The sequence below is a fragment of the Dendropsophus ebraccatus genome, chromosome 4 (assembly GCF_027789765.1).
Source record: "Dendropsophus ebraccatus isolate aDenEbr1 chromosome 4, aDenEbr1.pat, whole genome shotgun sequence".
Lineage (NCBI taxonomy): Eukaryota > Metazoa > Chordata > Amphibia > Anura > Hylidae > Dendropsophus > Dendropsophus ebraccatus.
In genome coordinates this window covers 37,412,031-37,437,419 of record NC_091457.1, presented here as the reverse complement: position 1 = coordinate 37,437,419, position 25,389 = coordinate 37,412,031, and the positions used below count along the sequence as shown (strand labels likewise).

The 25,389-nt window shown below is 42.1% G+C and overlaps 1 protein-coding gene across 3 annotated transcripts in view; it reads left to right on the top strand.

Moving 5' to 3' along the window:
• The window catches only part of DEAF1 (DEAF1 transcription factor), a 33,566-nt gene extending 8,864 nt beyond the window's left edge, over positions 1 to 24,702 (top strand). For 2 of the 3 annotated variants that reach the window (XM_069965603.1, XM_069965602.1), the window contains exons 4-12: positions 1,376 to 1,516; positions 1,777 to 1,916; positions 4,773 to 4,838; positions 9,193 to 9,319; positions 10,461 to 10,589; positions 12,714 to 12,928; positions 17,505 to 17,567; positions 20,703 to 20,792; positions 23,579 to 24,702. In XM_069965603.1, the coding sequence (XP_069821704.1) occupies positions 1,376 to 1,516; positions 1,777 to 1,916; positions 4,773 to 4,838; positions 9,193 to 9,319; positions 10,461 to 10,589; positions 12,714 to 12,928; positions 17,505 to 17,567; positions 20,703 to 20,792; positions 23,579 to 23,671 (1,064 nt within the window). In that variant the 3' untranslated portion in view covers positions 23,672 to 24,702. The remainder of the gene's footprint in view (positions 1 to 1,375; positions 1,517 to 1,776; positions 1,917 to 4,772; positions 4,839 to 9,192; positions 9,320 to 10,460; positions 10,590 to 12,713; positions 12,929 to 17,504; positions 17,568 to 20,702; positions 20,793 to 23,578) is intronic. The other variant, XM_069965604.1, reaches the window with a different exon arrangement.
• The last annotated feature ends 687 nt before the right edge of the window (positions 24,703 to 25,389 follow it).

Here is a 25,389-nt window from a genome sequence, read left to right as displayed (position 1 = left end):
TGAAAGGATAATACTGCGAGGTAGGGGCTTATCCGATGATGTTATCAATACCTTGTTGGCCAGTAGAAAGGATGTTACTTCTACTATCTATCATAGAGTGTGGAGAGCTTTCCTTAGGTTTGCAGACGGTAGACAAGATCCCCTAGGAGTTCCAAATATCCCCATTATTTTAAGTTTCTTACAAGCAGGGTTAGAAAAAAATCTCAAACCAAGCACCCTGAAAGTTCAAATATCAGCTCTCAGCTCCTTTCTAAACTGTAAACTTGCCGAAAATTCACTGATCAAAAGATTTGTCACAGGTGCAGTTAGGCTGAATCCTACAAAGAGGGTTACGGTACCCCCTTGGGATCTTAATCTAGTACTAGATGCTCTGACAGGCCCACCTTTTGAACCCTTAGATGATCTGCCCATTAAGATCCTGTCTCTCAAACTCTCCTTTCTTTTAGCGATCACCACAGCCCGCAGAGTAGGAGAGTTACAAGCCCTGTCAGCCTTTCCTCCCTATACCCAGGTACTAGATGACAGAGTCATCATGAAGACACTTCCATCTTTTCTTCCCAAGGTAGTCTCAAATTTTCACAAAAATCAAGAGATAGTGCTTCCTTCCTTTGGTACTAACGCCACAAATAGCAGGGAACAGTCTTTTCATACCTTAGACGTAAGGCGATGCCTCCTCAAGTACCTAGAAGTTACTAGTAGCTTCCGTCAGGCCGAGAACCTTTTAGTACAGTTTCTGGGCGCTAACAAAGGTAAAGCAGCTTCTAAACCCACTGTTAGTAGATGGATAAGACAGGCTATCATTATGGCATATGAAGCTCAGAAAGTAAGTCCTCCTGCCTATTTTACAGCCCATTCTACCAGAGCAGTCGCCACATCTTGGGCAGAAAGAGCAGATGCCACCTTAGACCAAATATGTAAAGCTGCAACTTGGTCCTCGGTTCATACCTTTTTGAGACATTATAGACTCCAGTTAAATCCTATCTCAGACTTGTCTTTCGGCCGCAAAGTTTTGTCGGCTGTAGTCCCCCCCTAATTAGAATTACTAGCTTAATCCTCCAGGGGTGCTGTCATTGGGCGTCAGGGTAAAAGCAGGATTACTAACCGGTAATCTTGTTTTCATAAGCCCATGACAGCACCCCTCATGTATACCCTCCCTAAGGTTACCTTTATAATTGACAAATTAATTAAATTTTACTGACTGTAGTTATTATTTCCGCTGGAATACTTGTTCAGAACTGAGGTGTGGAGAGTTGTGTCAAGCTTTTATCTTCACAGGTTTCCTGTCCTGCGGTGGGAGGTCCTCTCCAGGGGTGCTGTCATGGGCTTATGAAAACAAGATTACCGGTTAGTAATCCTGCTTTTTTTGTTGGCTCAGATAGGTCATCCACCTCCCCGTCCCCAGGACCAGAGAAAGATGGCACAAAATACAACTGGGATCCATCGGCATATGATAATGAGTTACCAGTGAGGTGTCGTAACATCAGCGGCCTCCTGTACAAGAACCGCCTAGGATCAGGTACTTTGTGTTACGAGGCTGGAGTCTCCTATGCAGCGACCAGTAGAAGAAGCATAAATGGGTCCTTTTCTATTTCATTTATTTCATAGTCGCATAATAGAGGGACTGTATGGTGTGGCTAAAGCATGGTCCTGGTGGGAGTTCTTGGCCATTTGTATGTGAATTGGGCAATTCCTTTCCAAATGTTGTTGAGGCAATGACGTGACGTTTAAGACAGGTGACAATGTCCCTCTGATACTTACTTCTGTGTCACCTGGTAGGGGGCAGAGGACGCTGTGTGAAGCATTCTGATGGTTGGTACACTCCTACTGAGTTTGAAGCCATTGCAGGTAGAGCCAGCAGCAAAGACTGGAAGAGAAGTATCCGTTATGCAGGAAGACCCCTGCAGTGTCTCATACAGGTAAAGATATTGGTCTCTTTTATCTGTGCAGCTTTAAGGTTTCATTCCTTGTTACTAGCAGTTAACTTGTGACTTCCCATCCTTAGTTCAAGGGGTTGGACAATTCAGTATACAGTATTAGTAAGTGTACTCACTGTATATACTGACAGCAGCTCCCTGTGTACCCCATACAGCTAAAATCAGACTCCTCTCCTCCAGGCTGTGCTGCCCTGGTCTGTGTTGAGTCTGTCCATAACATGGAGTAGCATGTGACCCTACCCCACCCCTCAGTTTCTACCATAGAAATATAAAGGCTCAGTGGTGGACACTTGGGGGGGGGGGGGGGGGGGGGGTTATGGTCACAGCCCAGGAGGGGAGTCTTATTTTTAGCTTTATGAGGTGCACAGGGAGCTGCTGTCAGCAAGTGCTGTGAGTATTGTTACTTACTATAAAGTGGCCAAAGAGATTTGTGAACAGTTGTCTAAAGTTTAAATGTTTGGACGTAAATGTTATAATTGTGACTGCAAAACTATCACCCTTATGATTTTGATCAGACTCAAATCCTCCATCCTCCCGCCTGCTGCACTGATCACTTGCATTTAGTTCACCTGGAAACTCTGTCCTCATTAAAGTGAATCTGTCACCCCCTGACTGCCTACTGAGCTGACTGCATCACTGGATAGGTGTAAATGAAAGCATTCAGAACATATCTTTGTTGCCTGCGTCTGTGTTTTTATTTTCATTAAAAAAAACACCTCTACTTGGGCTGTAAACAGAGTCAAAGGGAGAGATTTATCAAACATGGTATAAAGTGAAATTGTCTCAGTTGCCCCTAGCAACCAATCAGATTACATCTTTCATTCCTCACAGACTCTTTGGAAAATGAAAGGTGGAATCTGATTGGTTGCTAGGGGCAACTGAGGCCGTTTCACTTTATACCATGTTTGATAAATCTTCCAAAGAGGCAGAGCCTATTATTCTCTGGGCCATAGCACTGCTAGCCTTACTGTGCTGTATGTCCACCCCCCGCAAAATTAGCAAAGTACACTCTGCATACAGTAGAGTGAGGTGTAGTGGTTCTAGGGCCCAGGGAATAATAGGCGCTGCCTCTTTCACAACCCAAAAAATAAAATAAAAATAAAACACAGACACAGGCAACAAGGTTTATTCTGAATGCTTTCATTAGTATATATCCAGCGGTGCTATTAGCTTGATAAGTGGTCAGGAGGTAACAGTTTCACTTTAAGCTGGGTTCACACTACTTATATTTCAGTCAGTATTGTGGTCCTCATATTGCAACCAAAACCAGGAGTGGATTAAAAACACAGAAAGGATCTGTTCACACAATGTTGAAATTGAGTGAAAGGCCGCCATATAACAGTAAATAACTGCCATTATTTCAATATAACGGCCGTTGTTTTAAAATAACAGCAAATATTTGCCATTAAATGGCGGCCATCCACTCAATTTCAACATTGTGTGATCATAGCCTTTCTGTGTTTTCAATCCACTCCTGGTTTTGGTTGCAATATGAGGACCACAATACTGACTGAAATATACGTAGTGTGAACCCAGACTGTAACATACTGTACTGGCCGGTAACATACTGTACTGGGTCCCCGCTCTGGCTTGCTTCAGGGGCTCCCCGCAGTCAGCCAATCAGTGCGCTGCGGCGGGGCAGCCCACTGATTGGCTGATCGCCTGTAGCCCCCAAAGCAAGCCAGAGCGGGGACCCGGTACTGTATGTTTCTGGGCCACTTTGGGTCCATTTACACTGAAAGATTATTTGACAGATTATCTGCCAAAGATTTGAAGCCAAAGTCAGAAACAGACTATAAACAGAGATCAGGTCATAAAGGAAAGACTGAGATTACTCCTATTTTCAAATACATTCCTGGCTTTGGCTTCAAATCTTTGGCAAATAATCTGTCAGATAATCTTTCTATGTAAATGGACCCTAACTGTGTAAACGCACCCTTAGACACAAATGTAGACTGATTATTAGGGTGCGTTTACACAGAGAGATTTTTTTAAGCCAAAGCCAGGAACAGACTATAAACAGAGAAAAGGTCATAAAGGAAAAACTGAGATTTCTTGTCTTTTCAGATCCATTCCTGGCTTTGACTTCAAAAATCTGTCAGATAAATCTCTAGTTTACTAATGGTACTTTTACACGGAGCGATACTTCGCCCGATCGCACGATTAACAATTTTGAATGAACAATGTTTTTTTTATAACGATCAGCATTTGGACGGAACGATACATCGTACGGAAAAATCGTTATGCGATCGTTTTGCGATCGCTTAAGCTTATCTCACACATAGGTGAAATCGTTGAAAGAATGTTCATACGGAACGATCTGTGAATTTTTTGCGAACGATCAACGACGATTTGAGAACATGTTGAAAGATCAAAATAAACGATTTCTCGCTCGTCATTTGATCGTTCGCTATGTTTACACGGAACGATTATCGATCAAATGTGATCGTTATCGTGCAAAAACGAACGATAATCGTTCCGTGTAAAAGGACCATTAGGGATCAGACTACAGCTGCTGCCCATTAAAGTCTACGGAGAGAGGAGGAGGAGGAGGAGAAGGAGAAGGACGAGGAGGAGAAAGCAGGTGCAGGAAGAGAGACAGAGACTCACAGACACCGCTGCTGCTTCTAGTTAGTGTCCTGCTGTGTTACCCTGGTGCTGGATTTGCAGCTACACTGATCAGTAATACTGGTGGTAAATGCAGGACCTAGTCATTGGCCACAGAGACGTTACTCCTTGCAGTGCATATCTGCTGTATAGGTGTTTAAGGTAAAAGGCTTTTATTTATGGCAGTAAAGTAGTCAGGGGCACTAATGGCTTGGCCTCTTGTGTTTCCAGGACTGCCTGCTCACCCCTCATGCTGCGTCCTGTACCTGTGCGGCCTGCTGTGATGACCTCAGCCTGGTAAGGACTTGTCCGTCTGGAGGTCGACAAACCAAGAAATCAAATTTCTTCTTTTCTGCTATGTAATTGAGAGTTACGCATTCTAGACTCACTGTTTTCCATACTTCATGTGGTTCTATACCAGTGGTGTCAAACTCAGGTCCTCCAGCTGTTGCAAAACTACAATTCCCATCATGCCTGGACAGTCAAAGCTTTAGCTGTCCATCTGGAGGGCCTGAGTTTGACACCTGTGTTCTATACTGATTCGGCAGTAGTGCTACATAGCATAACCCCATGCAGCCTCTCTCTGCTCCACCAGTCTAGATTGATAGCTCTCCCCTCTATTTGGGTATAGGCAGAAATCTATCAGTCAGGCCTCGTGGGGACCGCCCTGATGACTTTCGGGCAGCATAAAATTGATGACAGGTTACTTTACTTGTAAACAATGTACACTATAGCACTTCCCCACACAGACCCTCCGGTCTAAGTGTAATATCAAACACAAAAATTGTATATAGATGCAAAAGTTACCTGTCCCTGTGTCCTATAGGGACAAAATAGTACAAGTCCAGTAGCATGGTAACAGCATCTCACTTAGGCGGAAATACGGAAAAAAAGAATTTTATTCCAGCATGGCAAACAGAGCGACGTTTCAACCTTATAGGTCTTTCTCAAGCATACAGAGTTAGGACAAACATGCAGTATATAAGGGATCATCAGCCAATGAACAGGGAACATATAATTAACACATATTAACCCTTAATAACCCGTGTTTCAACAACAATTACAGATAAACTTTATTTAAACAACATCAAGTGCTATATTTATTACCATAGGGTTAAAACTACTCACAGGGCGCTAGTCTCCCACAGGTGCATCCACTATCTGAGCTACAGAGGAGCGCGATAAGCACAGGCGCCGGCGTCTCACGGCGCTTACTGCGCTTGCGCTAAACAACACCAATCACAGCAAGGTGGGCGTCGACAGTCGCGATCATGTGATCGCAACCATAGCAACTCACCACGCTCAGCCTGACGTGAGTCAGCCGGCCAGTGCCAACGGCAGAAACCTAACTCCTGCCAAACATTAATACAATACAAGGAAAGGTCCGGTAAAAAGTCCTGTACTCCAGCCGATCTTCAACCGCATCCAAAGCAGGTCACATACGGAGCGTTCAAGGATAAAGTCACACCATAGCCTCTCCAGAAGCACATACGGCATAAACAGCTCCTCCTCATGCAGACAGGTTGGTGATCACAGATCACTGTTATTGATGTAGTTCCCCACTCACCATTTCAGGTCATGAGCTGCAACCCATCACATATTGCTGTGTACTGTAGTTCCACCAATATCATGTGCTGTGGTCCCTCCATCCATAAGCGCAAAAGCACACACTCAGTCCGCGTGTGTCCGCTTCTCAGTGGTACCATCGGACCATATAGCAACACATGTAGCAAATAGACCTGGGCAAGGGGGCTTCCTGTACAGTAGCAAGCTGGCAACTCCGGACCGCATTCGTCAAAGTATCACTTCATGATTGTCAGTTCTTATGAGACAGCTTCCAGTATAAATCCCATAGGGAATCACAGAAGGCAGCTGGAGCAAATATGGCAGAAGGCTCGGCTGAAATCACATCAGGATGCAGAGGAGGAGTTTATATTTTCTGCATCCTGATGTGATTTCAGCCGAGCCTTCTGCCATATTTGCTCCAGCTGCCTTCTGTGATTCCCTATGGGATTTATACTGGAAGCTGTCTCATAAGAACTGACAATCATGAAGTGATACTTTGACGAATGCGGTCCGGAGTTGCCAGCTTGCTACTGTACAGGAAGCCCCCTTGCCCAGGTCTATTTGCTACATGTGTTGCTATATGGTCCGATGGTACCACTGAGAAGCGGACACACGCGGACTGAGTGTGTGCTTTTGCGCTTATGGATGGAGGGACCACAGCACATGATATTGGTGGAACTACAGTACACAGCAATATGTGATGGGTTGCAGCTCATGACCTGAAATGGTGAGTGGGGAACTACATCAATAACAGTGATCTGTGATCACCAACCTGTCTGCATGAGGAGGAGCTGTTTATGCCGTATGTGCTTCTGGAGAGGCTATGGTGTGACTTTATCCTTGAACGCTCCGTATGTGACCTGCTTTGGATGCGGTTGAAGATCGGCTGGAGTACAGGACTTTTTACCGGACCTTTCCTTGTATTGTATTAATGTTTGGCAGGAGTTAGGTTTCTGCCGTTGGCACTGGCCGGCTGACTCACGTCAGGCTGAGCGTGGTGAGTTGCTATGGTTGCGATCACATGATCGCGACTGTCGACGCCCACCTTGCTGTGATTGGTGTTGTTTAGCGCAAGCGCAGTAAGCGCCGTGAGACGCTGGCGCCTGTGCTTATCGCGCTCCTCTGTAGCTCAGATAGTGGATGCACCTGTGGGAGACTAGCGCCCTGTGAGTAGTTTTAACCCTATGGTAATAAATATAGCACTTGATGTTGTTTAAATAAAGTTTATCTGTAATTGTTGTTGAAACACGGGTTATTAAGGGTTAATATGTGTTAATTATATGTTCCCTGTTCATTGGCTGATGATCCCTTATATACTGCATGTTTGTCCTAACTCTGTATGCTTGAGAAAGACCTATAAGGTTGAAACGTCGCTCTGTTTGCCATGCTGGAATAAAATTCTTTTTTTCCGTATTTCCGCCTAAGTGAGATGCTGTTACCATGCTACTGGAGGTTACTTTACTTGTCCGAAGTGGAATATTTCACAATATTCAGTCCTATATTTGTCCAGTTAATAGGATGAACTGTTCAGAGCCCCCTTGGGATAGAGTTTTGCTGCTTTGTCAGCTGTTTTGCCTTGTCGTCCTGGAGCAGTCAGGAGCTCTTGGCACAGCACTTCTCTCTCACAGGCAGTGACAGTCTCTGCCGCAGCACCAGATCTCTGAGGCTTTGAAGTACTGCTGATTCTGCCACCTTACCCTGGCGTCTCATGCTCCTCATTAGGATGCCAGTTTGGGTTTGGAAGGTGGACTCTATTTGCAATGTTTTTAATTTTCTATATTTCAGCTGTCAGCCCCTGACATTCAGAATACCTTTGGTATAAAGTGATGTAGAGTAAGACAGCGCGGTCTGCAAGTCACCATGGATTCAGGATTCACAGACAGCTTACTTTATTGCTTTCTTCATTTTCTTTCCTGCTTACCTCTTAATATTGAGGAGTCTTCTATTGCTTAAAGGGGTACTGCGGAGAAAAAAAAATATCTTTTTAATCAACTGGTGTCAGAAAGTTATACAGATATGTAAATTATTTCTATTTAAAAATCTCAAGTCTTCCAGTACTATCAGCTGCTGTATGTCCTACAGAAAGTGGTGTATTCTTTCCAGTCTGACACAGCGCTCTCTGCTTCCACTTCTGTCCGTGACACGAACTGAACAGATTAGGAGAGTTTTTCTATGGAGATTTGATACTGCTCTGGACAGTTCCTGACATGGACAGAGGTGGCAGCAGAAAGAACTGTGTCAGACTGGAGAGAATACACCACTTCCTTTAGGACATACAGCAGCTGATAAGTACTGGAAGATTGAGGTTTTGTAACTTTTAAATATGAGCTTTTTACAAATTTGTATAACTTGACACTAATTGATTTTAAGTCAATTTTCTTTCCTCCAGAGTACCCCCTTTAAGCAATTAATAAATATTTGATAGGTGCTGAAACTGGCAGATATAGGGGAAAAAACTTGACTCCCCTTTTTATCCAGGTTTACAAAAAATCTTCTACAAACTTGTCCTAATGTTTTGTAGCTCACTTCCATTGAAGTGAATAGAGCTGAATTGTAATACCACACATAAACGGAAGACGGGTGGTGCTGTTTTTGCAAGAAAGTAGCCGTGATTTTTTAAAATCCTGGATAACCCCTTTAAATCCCCTGCTGCTTTAGGGCTCTCTGCCAGGCCTGCCTATTGGCGCCATATACTTATATGTGTGAGTTTATACCAGATATTAGTAAGCTTTATTAATACAAACTGGACAGCCCCATAAACATATAGATATGTTGCTATATTAGTGTTTTCTGTACAGTGGGCTGTTCAGCTTTTTTTGGCTCTTAGCCACCCAGGATCTGGGATCGTAACTTTTGACATGTCTCTCAGTTTCCTTTTGGGGCTGTATAACTGTATTTCTGAGATTTTAACCTACAACATTCACAAACTTTTCATCAATCCATAATCCATGTGACTATATATCTTATTAGAGAACAAAGCCTCCTTCTCCACTCATCAGGCTTCTTTCCTGCCCATTCACAAATTGAAGCCCAGAATAACTTTACCATTTGCGTTATAAAATCCCATTTCTTGCATCCCTTTCAGAGCGGTCCTGTTCGTCTTTTCATCCCTTACAAGCGCCGGAAAAAGGAAGGAGAGATGTCAGCCGTCTCAGTCAAAAAAGACCCAACTAAAAACATCGGCCTTCTTCCTGCAACAGCAGAAACCACTTGTAAGATCAAGAGTAAAGTTGTGGGTGAAGGGGGGAGAGGCGGGTGACGCACATGAAGTGGGGGGATTGTTCAGTGCTCCTGCTGCAGCTGCTGCCTAGTTCTCCATTGTCCTGGCATACAATAGATTATTGCTCCCTTTAGAACAGAGTTCTGAGACGTGTCACACTCTTGTGTTCCTCTGGGATTTGTAGTTTGCCCGCAGGTTGCCAAGCGTTGTTTTATAGAGATTATTCCTGCTCATTAAATCTCCGGATTCTTTCCGTGTAAATGGAATAGGAAATGCCACTATATCTATTCTTATAGTAATGGAAATAATGATATATATTCATATATATATCATCATTTTGCAGTATCGGCAATATGTATGTCTTCTTTCTGGTTACTTATATATATATATATTCATCCATCCATTTTTTCATTGATTTATTCATGTCCTGCAGCTGTGATATTACTACTTATGACTATTGTCTTGAGATTTCTTTCTTTCTGTTATCTTTTTTGTATAGTTAGGAAAGCTGTAGGGCAACCAATATGGCTGCTGCTGCAGCTTTTATAGGGGATAGAACACATCCTGAGTTAAAATCCTTAAAGCGCTCAGTCCACTGATACAGAATGGATGACCTGAAGTCAATAGCTGCTATACTGGATCAAGACCAAAATTGTCTCAAAAATCTGTTGCCATTATAATGTTTGCAATATCCCTTTTGCTTCATAAATTATCAATATAGAAATTTGCTTTGTATTCAGCTTCAGCTCTGTGTTCAGCACCATGGACAACACATTAAAGACATTGAATAGCTGTGCAGAACGTTCCCGATTGGTGCAGCTTTCTGTGTTGTTAACTTTTCCACCCCAAGAGATATCACAAACCTGGTTATGGCAATAGATTTCTCAGACAATTCTGGTCTTCTTCAATATGCTACACCTTCCCAATAGAAAAACTTGCCCTTGATCCAATAAAGCAGTCTTCAAGAAGTCCAGCAGGGACAGTGTGGTGTGGGTTGCTGACATGTTCGAATCTCCAAATGCTTCCTGCACATTAGGTGTATGTGTAGTACACTCCCTCACTACCTTACCCATCACTATCTAATGCGGCCCTCGCAGTACTCCTGTCACAGTCCAGTTCTGTTCTTTGTGCAGTTACAGTGTCATCATCCGGACAGATCACAGCCACAGATTCACTAACCTTTGAGAGAGAGGCCGCAGCGGAGACGACTACTATTCTGACTGACAGTCCTACCCAGGGAGATGAATACAGCGGAGCAGCAGGTAAGGTGTCCATTACATTTAATCTGGTGATAATGCTTAGTGTATGTCCATTATAATACACATATGGGGAGATTTATCAAGCATGGTGTAAAGTGAAACTGAGCCAGTTTCACTTTACGCCATGTTTGATAAATCTCCCCCATAGTGACTAGACCTAATCTGTGTTTGTAGCGTCAGATTATGTAGATGAGGAACGGTAATGCCCAATTTTCAACTTATTAATACATTTCAAGGAGAAAAAACAGGAATGCTGCAGCACAGTAAGTGAAGGTAAATCTGCCAAGAAGCTTCACTGTCATTAAAAAACCCCTTTAATATGTCATAGAGCCGTGTGAGAAGTTTTGATCAGTGGAGGTCTGGGTGCTGAGACCCCCACAGTTCATTAAAACAAATGGGGAGAAGCTGAGCTTTGTGTCTCCCCGCCATCTGCCCTTTGCAGGTGGTGGCAGAACGAGATGAAGAGTTTCTCCCTGCTTGTACTGGTGATCTGTCAAGGTCAAAAGTTGTTTTTTAGATAAAAGTATGCTGTGTTTTTTATGTCTTTGTTGTCTTTGGGTAAAGCTCACCATCCTTTATTAGTATTAGCCATTTTTTGGTTCTTTTTGATGTGGTAAAGTGTGTCTGATAATGTGCCTTCAATGCTTCATCCTGCTTCTGTAAAGATCCATAGCGGCTATATGAAAGGGAAGAAAAGCAGCCATACAGGTCTCTGTTTAGATCCCGAATTCCTCTTGTTTTTCTTTTTGCATTCTGTCTCCTCTCATGTTTCCATTAAATGACAAGCCTATGGCAGCACCTAACCTTGGATGTCAGACATTACAATGCTAAATATATATATATGTATACTCTGCAGAGCTCAGAGATGTTCCAGCCACTGGTACAAATTGGCATCAAAAGTATCAGTGAGACACAACTGGAAAAAGTTTTCTTTTCTCCGTCACCTCAGCTGCTCTTGCATTTTTTTTTCACAGTGACTCAAACTTGTTCTTTTTATTTTAATCAAACACAGAGATTGTTGGCTGAAAATAGTCATTTCTTAACCTCTCAGACTAGTTACATGCTTTTTGGTAGTTCAAACGTTTTTTTTTTGTTTTTTTTTGCAGGAAAGTTGTATATAAACATAGTCGCATGAGTCACTAACAAACACAATAGTTTGCCATTTATAAAACTTTCCTATCTGAAGAAAATCAACAGCACTTGTTGAGGCTGGGTTCACACTGGCCTAATACAAATCCGTTTCCCTGGCCGATTGCAGGTGTCGTGACCGAAACTAAAAGTCGTCAGCTTGGGCTTTCAGATCCGTGGTCTGCCTGGGATTTAAACCATAATACAGACGTAAAAATACATCTGTACTAATGTAAACCCAGCCTCAAGAGTTTTTTTTTAGTCTTTGATGTATGTGAATATATGCAGCTTAATACCACTGTCCATGTTACAATATATGTAAGAAAGCAGTGCTCTATGCTGGTGACTAGCTTCACTCACTCGAAGCAGCACACTACATTCATTTCTGTGTAGGAGAGAGGAGGAGGTTAGTATTGCTGCAGCCCCCCTTTACTCCCTTCCTGATGATGCATAGTACAAAATGAGATAGCCAAAGTATAGCTTAAATTAGTGACCCAACAGGAAATGGCAATGTCTATGTGTGTCTGTAGAAAGAAATTCAGAGAAATTATAGGTCCTGTGATCACAGCAGCATTGCCACTGATTCAGGTAGTCATTAAATTGTTATAGGGCGTGATTGCAGGTGGCAGAAAACCAATGCATTTAGATTACTGCATTGGATTATCACTTTGCCACAGATTTTGCCATGATTTTGGATTAGGTGAGGTTACTCCAATTCGATTTCTTTGTGGAATCCATGGGAACACTTTTTTTATCCACAACATGGATTTTAAATCTGCAGCAAACAAAACTTACATAGTATGTAGTGTTGATTCCATAACAAACAATAGGATGTGGATTTCACACATTTTTCATGTGGATTCTTGCACAGAACATGTAATTATACCATAATCAATGTTACCACATTCTGGCATACAATGTCCTCTATAACCACTTTGTTAATATTCATTGATAGGATCATCATAATGCTTACTGTCTACTATTTCCCTTTGCACACAGTGTTGTCCTCACTCCCAGCATTGGCACTAGCACCCAGTACTCCCACAAAAGAGGCTGCGTCTGGAGTGGTGAGTGGGCTGGAGGTCCCGGAGCAGCAGAGGCCTTGGTTGTATTTGGAAGAGATGGTGAATTCCCTGCTTAGTACCGCACAACAGCTGAAAGCCTATGTGGAGCAAGCCAAAAATGAGGCAGCAGCCAATGCCGAGAGGAAAGAGGTAGGATCAGGATCTTGATTTTTCAAGTGAATAATATGCAACAGCATAGTTTACATTGCTTGCAGGCTTCATTCTTAGGTATACCCATCCAGTGGGTGTCCTGCTGGAAGTTAAATGGTATCCTGAGAGATGGTGCAAGAAGAGTCGGTGGTCAAATACAACCGCACAGCTGCAGGCATGTCTCTTGCAGAGCTCATATTAATAATAGCCAGCACTTTCTGCTGCTTCTGAACTATTGAAGAGGAATATAGCTTTAAATAAAAGTGGACGTATGCCTTGCATATTCTGTTTTGTATTAATGACATGGTGTCTGATGTTGATTGCTCTCGCGCCTCAAGGGTGGGCATGAATCCTACTTGGTCGAGATGAATTACATGCTTATAGAGTTAAGGCCCTATTACACGAAACAATTATCGTCCATATTCAGCTAATAATCATCTCGTGTAATAGAAGACAATGATCAGCTGACATGAACAATGTCGGCTGATCATTGTCTATCGTCTTTCATCATGTTAAAAGACAAATAACGAAGATAGCAGTGATATGCCGCCATCGCTCCTTGAATAGGAGCAGCTGCAGCAGACCACTGCTATCTTCTATGGGCTCCCCGGACGATCTAGCGATCACCCGGGCAGCCCCCCGCCCCGCAGCTTCCTGTGGCCCCCAGGCTCTTACCTTCTTGCTGCCAACCCGTGTAATCGCGCCGGCAGCGAGCAGGAACGAGGAACAAGCAAAACAAGTGCTGATAGCTCGTTTGCTCTTCTGCATCGCTTTGTGTAATAGGGGCTTAAGAGAGAGAGTTGAATGCAGAAATGGTCACGGAGGAAGGGTGCAGGACCAGGGGCTTTACCTGGCAGAGAATCTAATGGCCCATTCCATTTAAGAGATAGGGGTCTCTAGCCAGGAGACCTCTTCCTCTGGGAGGAATTTTTTATTTTTAATTATTAATCTTTTTTTTTTTTTTTTTCAAGTATACTTATTGTATCAATTCATTGGTCTGTATGCAGTCATGTCCTAGGTTCCTTCACTGTTTACATTCACCGGATTAACCCCTTAGTCATCAGCCTGTTTTAGCCCTTAAAGGAATTATATGGTAATAGATGTGTGCTCAGGCAGGTAGAAGATTAAAAAAAAAATACATATTTACCTTTTTTTGTTCCCCCCCACTAACACAGCTGTCATGGAGCCCCAGTTCCCGATTCGCAGCACTCATAAGATTGGGGTTGGCAGAAGCTATTGCTTAGTGACTTAGGTGGGACCACTGTGGGCAATGGCTCAACAGTAGGGGAAGCTTATTGCCGGATAACTCCATTAATGACTTTATGAAATTAGGTTGTGGGGCTGTCCTATAACTGTCCTCTGGGTCAGCAAAATTACAGGGATATTATATAGTCTCATTTAAAATGTACAACATTGGCACAATAAAACCACAACAGCAAAAATTGTTGCTGCCATCCAAGACCTATAACATTTTTATTTTTCTGTTGATATAGCTGTGTAAGAGTTTGATTTTTTTTTTATAGGCAACTTGTTTTTGTTGGTTCCCTTATTGGGGTACATAGGGCTTATTAATTGCTTTTTTACATTTTCCAGGTAAATTAATAGAATAAAGCAGTTCTGACATCGTTTTTTGGATGGTTTGGGTTGTTATGGAAGCAGCAATACCTATGTATACTGTATATGTATTTTTTTCTTTTTTTTTTTTCCCCCTTCAATAAAGAAATTTAAATTTTTTTGTTGTTAAACTTAAATTTTTTACTATTTATTAGTCCCACAAGAGGACCTTAACATGCGATTGTTTAGTTGCTCTTATAATACTCTGCAGTACTTATCTATTGCAATGCATTACACGAAGCACTTCTAGCAGAGCCTAATAGAAAAACATACATAGCAGACCTAGGGGTCTTTTATGGAGAGCAGCTGGCACAATGCAATCGTGTCACTGGGCTGCTGATGGGGGGGAACACAGGGCACCCTCTGAGACCCGTTACGTCATGCCCACTATTGACCATTACACAGCTGAGCTCCTGCTATACATTGCACAGGTCACACGTGCCGCACTGTTCATGATAAAAAAAGACATATGATTGTAAAAAAAAAAAAAAAATCTATTGGCGGACACTAAGTGGTTAAAAACTGTTGTGGTAATATGACATGCAAGTACAAGACTGGTTTGAGTACAGTTGTCAGAGCTGTGGTTTGCACCTTTGTGTTCATCACGTGACAATGACAGATTTTACCACCTGAAAGTAAATAATGGAAGTTTCTATTGTAGGACATCAAGCAGAGATTTTTAATGAGCACATTAAAAAAAAACAAAAAAAAACTTTTGCCATGTCAGAAGTTTGGATCATTGGGGTCTGTGTGTTCCAACCAATTGCTAAAACAACCTTCTAAACGTAGAAATATTTTACCATCTTCAAATGCATATTCCTGTTTACTAAAATTCCCAGGACACTTTGCTAGTAATGCTTTTGTACTATATGAAACCTTATTAATCATATGTGTTAATATGTGTCTAAACTCCTGGGAAACAAAAGCTAAATGAGCGAGAAATAAAAAAAAAATGGAGTAAAGCTGTCTTTGTGTCCTCCATCCCCTGCTTGTAAAATTCTGCACCTCTTTTGTTACACGTCTGCATAGGTCAGAGGTTGTAACCCTTATGCTAAGCAGTGTGCACTGTGCCAGTACTGGCCCAGCTTTGCCCGGGCCTATGACACAGGTCAGCGAGATGATCTGTAATTAAATCCGTAATCTTCTTAGGGGACAGACAGGTCCCATTGCGGCTGAAACCTGCTGTAAATCCTTAGTGGTTGAAGAGATTGTTTCCTATACACTGTCTCCTTCCAGAACCTTAGCTCCCCTCATGTAGCCAGCATTAGGTCTCTTGTATTATGGAGTTTGCTACCTGCCAGTCTAGTGCCAATGCCACCACCCACCAACAAAGCCTAATCTGGTGAGCTATGACAGTGGCATCCCAGTCCTTTCTATTGGATCACCCCTTCCCACATAGAACAACTTAGTGCTTTCTAGACTCATAGTGCATATTGAAAAATAATGGCTAATGTATAGCAACCGACCTTTTCTATCTATCTATCTATCTGTACAAAAAGTAAAGGAAGGATTCAGCTCACCAAGGTGTTGTCTTCTCTTGCAGCAGCTTGGGGAGTGTAGGGTGCACGGGAACCTAGTGCTGGCCAGGCACAGGAGACATGGAAGTAGGCTGAAAACGTGGTGTGGATTCCGGCACTCCAAAGTGGCAATTAAAATATAACTTTTAATACAATAGATTAAAACATGGTACGTACAAGATGACCAACGCGTTTCACGCCATTGCGCTTAGTCATGGTCCATCTCAATTGTAAGAGATGAGCGAACCGAACTTCATGTACCAAGATATGTTACAAACTTTTCCAAAATTTTGGTTTATCAAGAAACCAAATTTTTGGCAAAGTTCATAAAGATGGCAGCCACACAATACACAGCCAACACTGGCTAATCACTAGATGGCGGTACTGACTTCTCCTATAGGAGCTGGCTTTCTTGGGTCCTAAAGGGGTTATCCAGCGCTACAAAAACATAGCCACTTTTCCCCCTACTGTTGTCTCCAGTTCAGGTGCAGTTTGCAATTAAGCTCCATTTACTTCATTGGAACTGAGTTTCAAAACCCCTCCCAAACTGGAGACAACAGTAGGGGAAAAGTGGCCATGTTTTTGTAGCGCTGGATAACTCCTTAACTGTGGCACCCAGTAGTCAGATGTTTTCAGGACTTGGGGCCCTATTACACAAAGCGATAATCGTCCAATTTGGCCAATCATCGCTCCGTGTAATAGAGACAATGGTCAGCCCATGAAATGATCATTGGCTGATAGTTGGTTTAGGTTTGGACCTAAAATTGTCAGCTGATCACTCACCCGTGGCCTGTGATTGGCTGAGCGGCCTGTCGGCTGACAAGCTGCTCAGACACTGCTGCCGCCGGGACTGGGAAGCTGCGAAGTACAGGAGAGAACACCAGGAGCGTGGAGAGGTAAAGTATTGGGTGTTTGGGCAAGGGCTGCATGGACATCGCTAACAATGTCCATGCAGCCCTTGCTGCCCGATTTATCAGCCTGTCTAATAGGTCCAGGAAACTAGATCAGCGCCCGTGTACTAAAATGATCGGGTGGTAGTCGGCCCATGTAATGGTACCCTTACTGTAAGGTCAAATTGTATGAGAAGCGGACAGGCACAGAAAAAAGTACCTAGCAATACTGGTAGGTAACAAGAATAATAATATCAACTTACCAATAGATGACAGGAACCAGAAATAATGGAATGGCTGACGGCACAAGCAGATGATGATGGTGGTAGTCGGAAATGAAGCAGCAGATGACAAACCAAAACAAGCAAAAATGACAGACCCTAGCTAGCTGTCCCTAATCTTTCAATGAACTGTATCTTGACACTAGACACCACTAAGGCTCACTGTCCCTGTAGATATCCCTATGGAAATAGAGCTCATATAACTTAAGGTACAATGCAGGCTGCTCACAGATACATCTTATTAACCTTCTCTTCTGGGCTTACTTTTCTGCAGTTTCCCAATCATCTCTTCCAACAGACAGAGGACATGGATGGCAAACACGAGATTTTACTTCGGGTAAGACCAGCACCAGTTATAGATATGTGTGTTGTACTTTCTCTTTTATTACAATCTGACAGGCTATTTGTCAGTAAGACCCTTGGGCTCCCTCCTGTCGTATCTGCCTGATCTAGATATGTGATAATTGCGCTGCTCCTGAAGAATTACGTACGTTTGTGAATATTAATGTACAGCTCTATCTTTAGCATTCATGTGTCCTATATATAATATATGTTCGCGCAACACAAAGCACTGGAAGGGTGACAGATTTCTGAATGTATCGTCACATCAGAGTCGCACCTCCCTCCTCTCTCGCTCTGCATCTCATTACCTCTCACTATTTTAAGGAGTTTTATTTCCTTGTCTTCACACATTCTCCTCCATCCTCATGTTATGTGTCTGCTCTTCCCCTCAGTGTCTTTATACTGTTGTATTTTTGTGTAATAAGCATCTTTTATATCTTCTAGTTGCTTTTCTAATTGCATTTTATTAATGGTGAATGGAGGTGTTATCATCTCCCTCGTTCTTTCCTGTTCCCTAACTGGTTTAGCACTCACATTAATGCATGATAGACATCTGTAAATGAGAAAATAACTAGAACACTGCGCAGAGCTCTCACTATGTATAATATAAGGATATAAATAGAGATGAGCGCCACTCGTCACATTGTTCGGCATTTGAATACCGGTGGCTGAAGAAGTTTGGATGCAGTTCTGAGGAGTCCAGGATACAGCCATAAGCATCCAACTTCTTTAGCCCCTGGTAATCAAATGGCCAGCAATCAGACTGGAGCATGCTCATCACATCATATAAACACTTTAGGGCCCCATTATACATGGTGATTATTAGGAGATAATTTCCTGTTTAATAAGCCCAGGGATCCGTAAATGGTAAAGCAAATGCTCGTTCCCTGGCCACACATTTTTCTGTGTAATAGGATGTGGGGCCAACTAGGGCGTTCATGGGTCTCCAAATGACATTCTACCTTTCATTGTATAGTTTCATCAGCTTGATGGCGCTTGGAAGTCTTAAAAATACTTGGGAGATACCGTTCTATTGAATATATAACATTTTAGCATTTAAGATATTAGTGCAGAGGTTTTCCACTGTGTGAGATGCTTGAATACTTCTTACGACATCTTCATGTTTGACATGTTCTGTCGTCTGAGCTGTGACGTAAAATTTCCTCTATATAAGTGTCTTACCAAAAGGTTTCAGATGCATCAAAGACATTGATGAGACATTGGAAGGGGTCCTAGGGCTCCCCCATCATGACCCAACAATTTACATTATATTGCATTGTGGTATGATGCCAAATTCTGTGTTACACCAAGTTGTGAGTTTTTATGCATGTTTTTTTTCTGCTGGGTCTGTTCACAGCTAGGATGCTGCAGCGGCTAAATCTGTAGGTGAAAGAGTTCTGTAAGATCTGTGTTCTCTAAATACACAGTTGTTGAAGCCTATTGCTATTTTCACATTGTATTTGTAATTGACTTTGATAGGGTAAACCATTACATTTGGTACCATGGTGTCTTTTTATTTTCTGTGTAACTGTGGTGAGGCTTAGTGCAATGGACTGTCACAACTTGGTCTTAAGTCCCTATTACACCAACAGATCTGACTACAGATTATCTGTCAAAGATTTGAAGCCAAACCCAGGAACAGACTATAAACAGAGAACAGGTCATAAAGGAAAGCCTGAGATTTCTCCTCTTTTCAAATCCATTCCTGGGTTTGGCTTTAAATCTTTGGCAGATAATCTGTCGTCAGATCTGTTGGTGTAATAGGGCCTAGGCTACATACACACATTTTGGATCTGCAATTATGAACAAGTTTAGGGTCCATTCATTTCAATTAGGCTCTTCACACTGTCCATATATTTATGGATCTGCAATCCCAAAAAATGACTACCAAGCTCGAATCGTAATTGCGGCACAGATTGTCCCATGGAAGTCTATGACAGAGTGCAGAGTTTTTGCGGATCCATAGTTTAACAGATAAAACGTCTGTAACTTCTGCAAATCCATAAAGAATATTTTAACCTTTCCTACTTATTTAACTATCACTCCGCCCCTCCCCCCCCTTTTCTGCAAAATCTGCAACAACTGCCGTACTTTTTACAAAAATATATGTTGCCCTGCCTTCTAAGGAATCCCAGCCGGAGCGTATACGCATAGTATACGCTCCATCCGGAATTTCTCGCGGTGCCGTAGAAAACTGACATGTCAGTTTTCTGCGGCCACTACTCAGGTGCAGAAAACCCTGTCAGTGCACACTATGGAGCGAGCAGCTCAGGCCGCTCGTCCATAGTGTGCAGTGGGGAGTGGAGGAGAACTCTGCGGCCCTAAAGATCAGTACTGCACTACCGGCCTGATCTTTTCAGAGACTGGCCGGGCCACGGAACAGCTGGTCTCTTACACTGTGTGAACATAGCCGCAATACGGATGCATTACAGATGAGTTTGTTTCGGATTGGGGATGATTGCAGACATCATATACGGTCCTAAAATACTACTAAACATGTGAATGTAACCTTAGCCCCGACCAAAATATATATATATATGTAGAGTTGGGTGATTGAGACACTGCCAGACACCTATGTTAGTGGCATATTTCCTTAACAAAAGGACCAGCAGAGTCCAGGTGCTGAGACATCCACCAAATGCTAACGTGAAGGGGTAATTTAAGTTCCGTGCCCACTCATTTATGCTTGGCCACTGTAAAGTTGAACATGCGGTGTATAGATTTCTAGAAAGTCACATGGATTTTCTGTAAATCTGTGCACAGTAGTGACAGATGGATACAGCACACAGCTGAGCTCTTTCACCCCATTAGTTTAGCTTTTGGTGCGTTTTAGTGCCTGGATCCCACCGTGCTAAACTTCTACATGTCAGAAGTTTGTTAATATAGTAGATTCACCTGTTTATGTGTAAGGAAAATGTACTTAGAAACTTAGACTCCTATTTTTCTTTTTAGTGAAGAGTTGTACATTAAGGCAGGCAAGGTGTTGATTATCCATAATGCACTGGACATTCTGATCATGGACTTTCTGAATGACACTTGTATTCCATTAATTCTCCTTCATGCCAGTAAATTTGCTCTTATGACATGATGATGTTGTCTCTAACACCTCTCCGGTCTGCTCTGTGTACAGCAATCCTGTGTTAACTGCGGCAGAGAGGCTCTTAATGAATGTACCGGCTGCCATAAAGTCAATTACTGCTCCATTTTCTGTCAGCGGAAGGTAAGAAGTTTCTAAAGCATGTCTGTAAGAGTCTTGTTACTGGACAAATGGTAATTGAACACTCATATAGGAACAGAACTGACAAGGAAAGCATATAATGTGCCAAAGATGTACAGACGAAGCAAGAGCAAGGTGTAATTGTGCCCCCTAATACCAAACAATATGTGTGGCTCAGAAAGGGGGAAGCAATAGCCTATCAATACCTAAAGGGGTTCTTTGCTTTGAGCAATCAGAAGGGTCCCTTGACAACATGTTGATCACAGAGTGCACCCATGCAGAAACCTCTATCGATCAATTATAATCTTTGCCCTTGTAAACCTTACTTTGTATTCTGTTTTCCTGTAGCGCCACCATAAGGGAACTTATGTTCACACAACGTGAAAATTCATTAAACAACGGCCGTAGTTTCAGTTTTGCAACCACGTCCGTTATTTAATGAATTGGCGATTGTATTGAAGTCTATGTAATCCCGGCTGGAGTGTATACACACTGTATACACTCCGGCTAGGATTCCTTGTGGCCATACTGGAAACAGACTTGTCAGTTTTGTGCAGCCGCTATTCATTGAACAGCGGGCGCACAAGGCTCCAGCCGCACTGTACATTGTCTGCTATGGGTAATTGGAATGCGCCCGCATTCCAATTAAAAAGAAATGAAGTTCATCCAACTGTTACTGCAGTACTGGTCAGGATGAACTTCAGACAGCGGCCGTTCTGGGACACGGCGGGGTCACAGAACAGCCACTGTCTTACTAAGTGTGAACCTGGCCTTAGTGTATATGAAAATGGGAAAAAAACATGATAAAATGGATGTTGCATGAATGCCATCAGAATCCGTTTTCCATTGACTTACATTATTAAAAAAAAAAAAAGATTCAAAACGGATGTATTTTTTTTTTTTTTTTTTTTTACACAAAAACTTGTTTTTCAAATAAAATGTTTAAAAATGGATCTGTTAAATGGGCAGCAAAAACATAGTGTGACACCAGCCCTTATAAGGGGATTTCCTTTCATTTAAAACATTTTATTACAGACTAGGACCAGGATAACAAAGTACTCTCCTTTAAGTTCTCCATTGCTCCTTTGATGACCTGTGGGGATATGTACGATGGGGATGCAATTCTACGGCAGGTTCTGGCTGTGCCAACACATGCACATATATACAATCACCACAGCGCTTCCAGTGGAAGCCAGACCTGTGGCAGCACTGAGGTGTGAGTAAACACTTATTTCTAAAGCTGTGTTCACATCACAGCTGTGCCCTCTGTATCACATAGTTGTGGGCATTCTGTCAAAATGGGATGCCGATGTATCTAACTATTGACAGACATAGGTCACATTGACTTCAGTGGCCTGAATATTGTCAGCTAGTGACTGCCAAATGACCTGAAATTAAAGTATACATGTTCTGAATCAGACTGATTATAAACAACTATACAATTGGAAATTGACCTGCCGTTGAAATCAATGGGGCTTGTGTCCTCCATGTTTGTATACATCAGAATCCCATTTTAGGTGGCACAGTTGTGACGTGATTGCAGCATTACCCTTATCGCAGCCTCTATGAATTTAAAAAAAAAAAAACTAATGGAAAACACCTTTAGGCCATGTTCACACTATGTATATTTTCAATAAATAATAGCCGTTGTTGCAGATTGCAACACCGGCTACTATTTATTGAAAGTGTGAAATAACATTATCTTCTATGGAACAACGGCCACTGTGTATACACTCTGTATACACTGCGGCTGCTGTTCTGTGCCGCCGCACAGAAAACGCACGTCTATTTTGCGCAGCCGCTATTCAATGAACAGTGGCCGCACAAAATAGACTGTGCCAACAATGTAAAGTGCGGCTCCCGACTGTACTTTACATTGTGTTCTATATTTAATTGGAGAGCGGGCATAGCCAAAAGTGCCTGTATTCCAATAAACCTGAAGTGATGTTCACCCGGCCGATACTGCAGTACCGGCCAGATGAACATCACAGACAGCAGACGTTCTTGAATCTGCAACTTCAAATCTGCTGCAGATCCTGTACGTGTGAATGTAACCTTAGGCTATGTTCCCACTACATTTTTTTTGGCCATTTGACAGCTGTCTTTTAGCACGGCTGTCATTGTCCAAATAACAGCCGTCATTTGTACAATCATGGCCGTCATTTTTACTTTCATTTTCTTCATATTTTTCAGTAATGGTTACCCTGTCACCAGTTAGGGTGGTGTTACATGGGACGAATCTTTAACGACCACTTTGACAAAGGATCTTAAGGGCCCTTTTACACGGAAAGATTATCTGACAGATTATCTGCCAAAGATTTGAAGCCAAAGCCAGGAATGGACTATAAACAGAGATCAGGTAATAAAGGAAAGCCTGAGATTTCTCCTCTTTTCAAATCCACTCCTGGTTTTGGCTTCAAATCTTTGGCAGATAATCTGTCAGATAATCTTTCTGTGTAAAAGGGCCCTAAATTATCCACCCTATTACACAGGACGATGATCGTTACCTACGGTCATTCTTGTGCTCGTCCTTTTTCTAACTGATAGACCAGGGAACGACCAAACGACAATGAAAATAGGTCCAGATTCTATCAAGCGATCAACGATTTCTCATTGGTCATTTAATCGTTGCCTTCGATTACACTAAACAATTATCGTTTAAACCCAAAAAATCTAACGATTTTTTAAACGCTAATCGTCCCATGTAATATGTAGTGTTCTTGCTATCATTTAGCTGGTGATAATATGTCTGCCTCTTGCATATATCTTACTGTTTTGCTCTTTGATAGGACTGGAAGGATCACCAGCACCTTTGTGGCCAGGCTTCCACCCTGTCAGTCCATGCTGATGATGTTCATGTTACAGAGAAGGAACCAGTCTGATCTTCCTTTCAAGCCATGATGTGATGGCATCACCTACTTGACCAAACCCGTTGAAATAGGAAGTGATTGTGTGGGTACTAGATATTTTTTATTTATTTTTTTTAAATAAGTGAGATGTGAAATGTGTGAAAGGGAACAAGGAGAGTCTGAATGTATTTATACTGCTTGTATGGTTTGTGAATGATATGGTTACAGACTCTTGATCAATAATGGTAACAATATACCATCTCCATGGTGTTATGGCATTGTTATTTAGGCTGCGTTCACATCACATTAGGGCTTTATATCTGACATCTACTTCCAAGGTGTTGGTGAGATAGATGTCAAAATAGACATGGAAGTCAGTGTGCCAAACATGATGTGAGCAGAGCTTTCCTCTGACTGAGCTTATTGTAATGTAACAGTTGCTTAGATTATTCAAGTTGCACTGAATACCAAAGACAAAATGACTGTCGATGTGAGGAAACGTAGACTCCAATAGTGAAGGATGCCAAACTCTGTAGAGCAGAGTCTCACATGTTCAGGAAAAAAAAAGTGATTACCTGTAGAATCGTCGGTTGTACTTCTTGCTTGGTTTGTTGACATGGGGCAAGTGGGTACAAGCATATAAGTGACCCACCCACTTCCTGCAGTTACAAGACTATGCTCATTGTATTACTAGGCCCCAATGACTTTTCCTGTCATGGCCTCCCTATTACCAGTGGGTGGATGTGGTAGCCGGTTTGTTTATTAGCCAATCATTCTGGATTTACGAAACATCCCAACTTCTTTAGCCACCTGCACTACAGTCTGTTCAGCAATGACAACTGACTGCAGCCACCATATCATCATATTTTCTTCAGTACATCTCAAGACCAGACTGTGTTCACATTTTAAGTCTTTTTTTCATAAGAAAATGGATACAGCAGGATGTCATTTTTCTATTGCACAATTGCTTTGTTACCTTGTTTACGTTGATCATTCAGATTGTATAAATGTTTTATGAGAGTATTGATTAACCTATTCCTAAAGTATTACAGTAAATTCACAAAGAATGGTAATTTTATACAGAATTTCAATAAACTGCTGTTCTGCATTCTTGTTTTTTTGTATTAATGTTGTTATTTCACAGCAGCATTTTTTTTATTACTAGAGATGAGCGAACCTCGAGCATGCTCAAGTCGATCCGAACCCAAACTTTCGGCTATGTGGAAAACATGGATATAGTCATTGGCTGTATCCATGTTTTCCAGACAACCTTAGAGCTTTATCCAAGTTCAGCAGCCCCAGCTAATCAAATGCCGAACGTTCGGGTTCGGATCGACTCGAACGCCAACCCGTTTCGCTCATCTCTATTTATTACCTGTGACCTGAATGGCCAATGTTAGCTTCACTTTTACTTCCTGTAAATCACACCATTCAATAAAGTTGAGACCATCTAAAAGGTCAGAAGTCATACTAGGAAACTCAGTGGAATCTACTCCCATATTTTCTACCAGCTTCTCATAGGAGTCACCACATCTGAATTTTTAATGTAAAGTCACTTGTGACTGTGACTTTTTTCTTACCCCACAATTGCAAAAATTTTTGGGAAAATCTTGGGTTTGGAGAATGTTGTCAAAACCGAACAGTTTGACAGGTCCGTGCATTACTAGTCCTGAGATATTGCCTTTGGACCAGGAATGTGAACCAGTACTCGCAGCCGCATATTCCAATAAAAATTAATATTGTTCTTACAT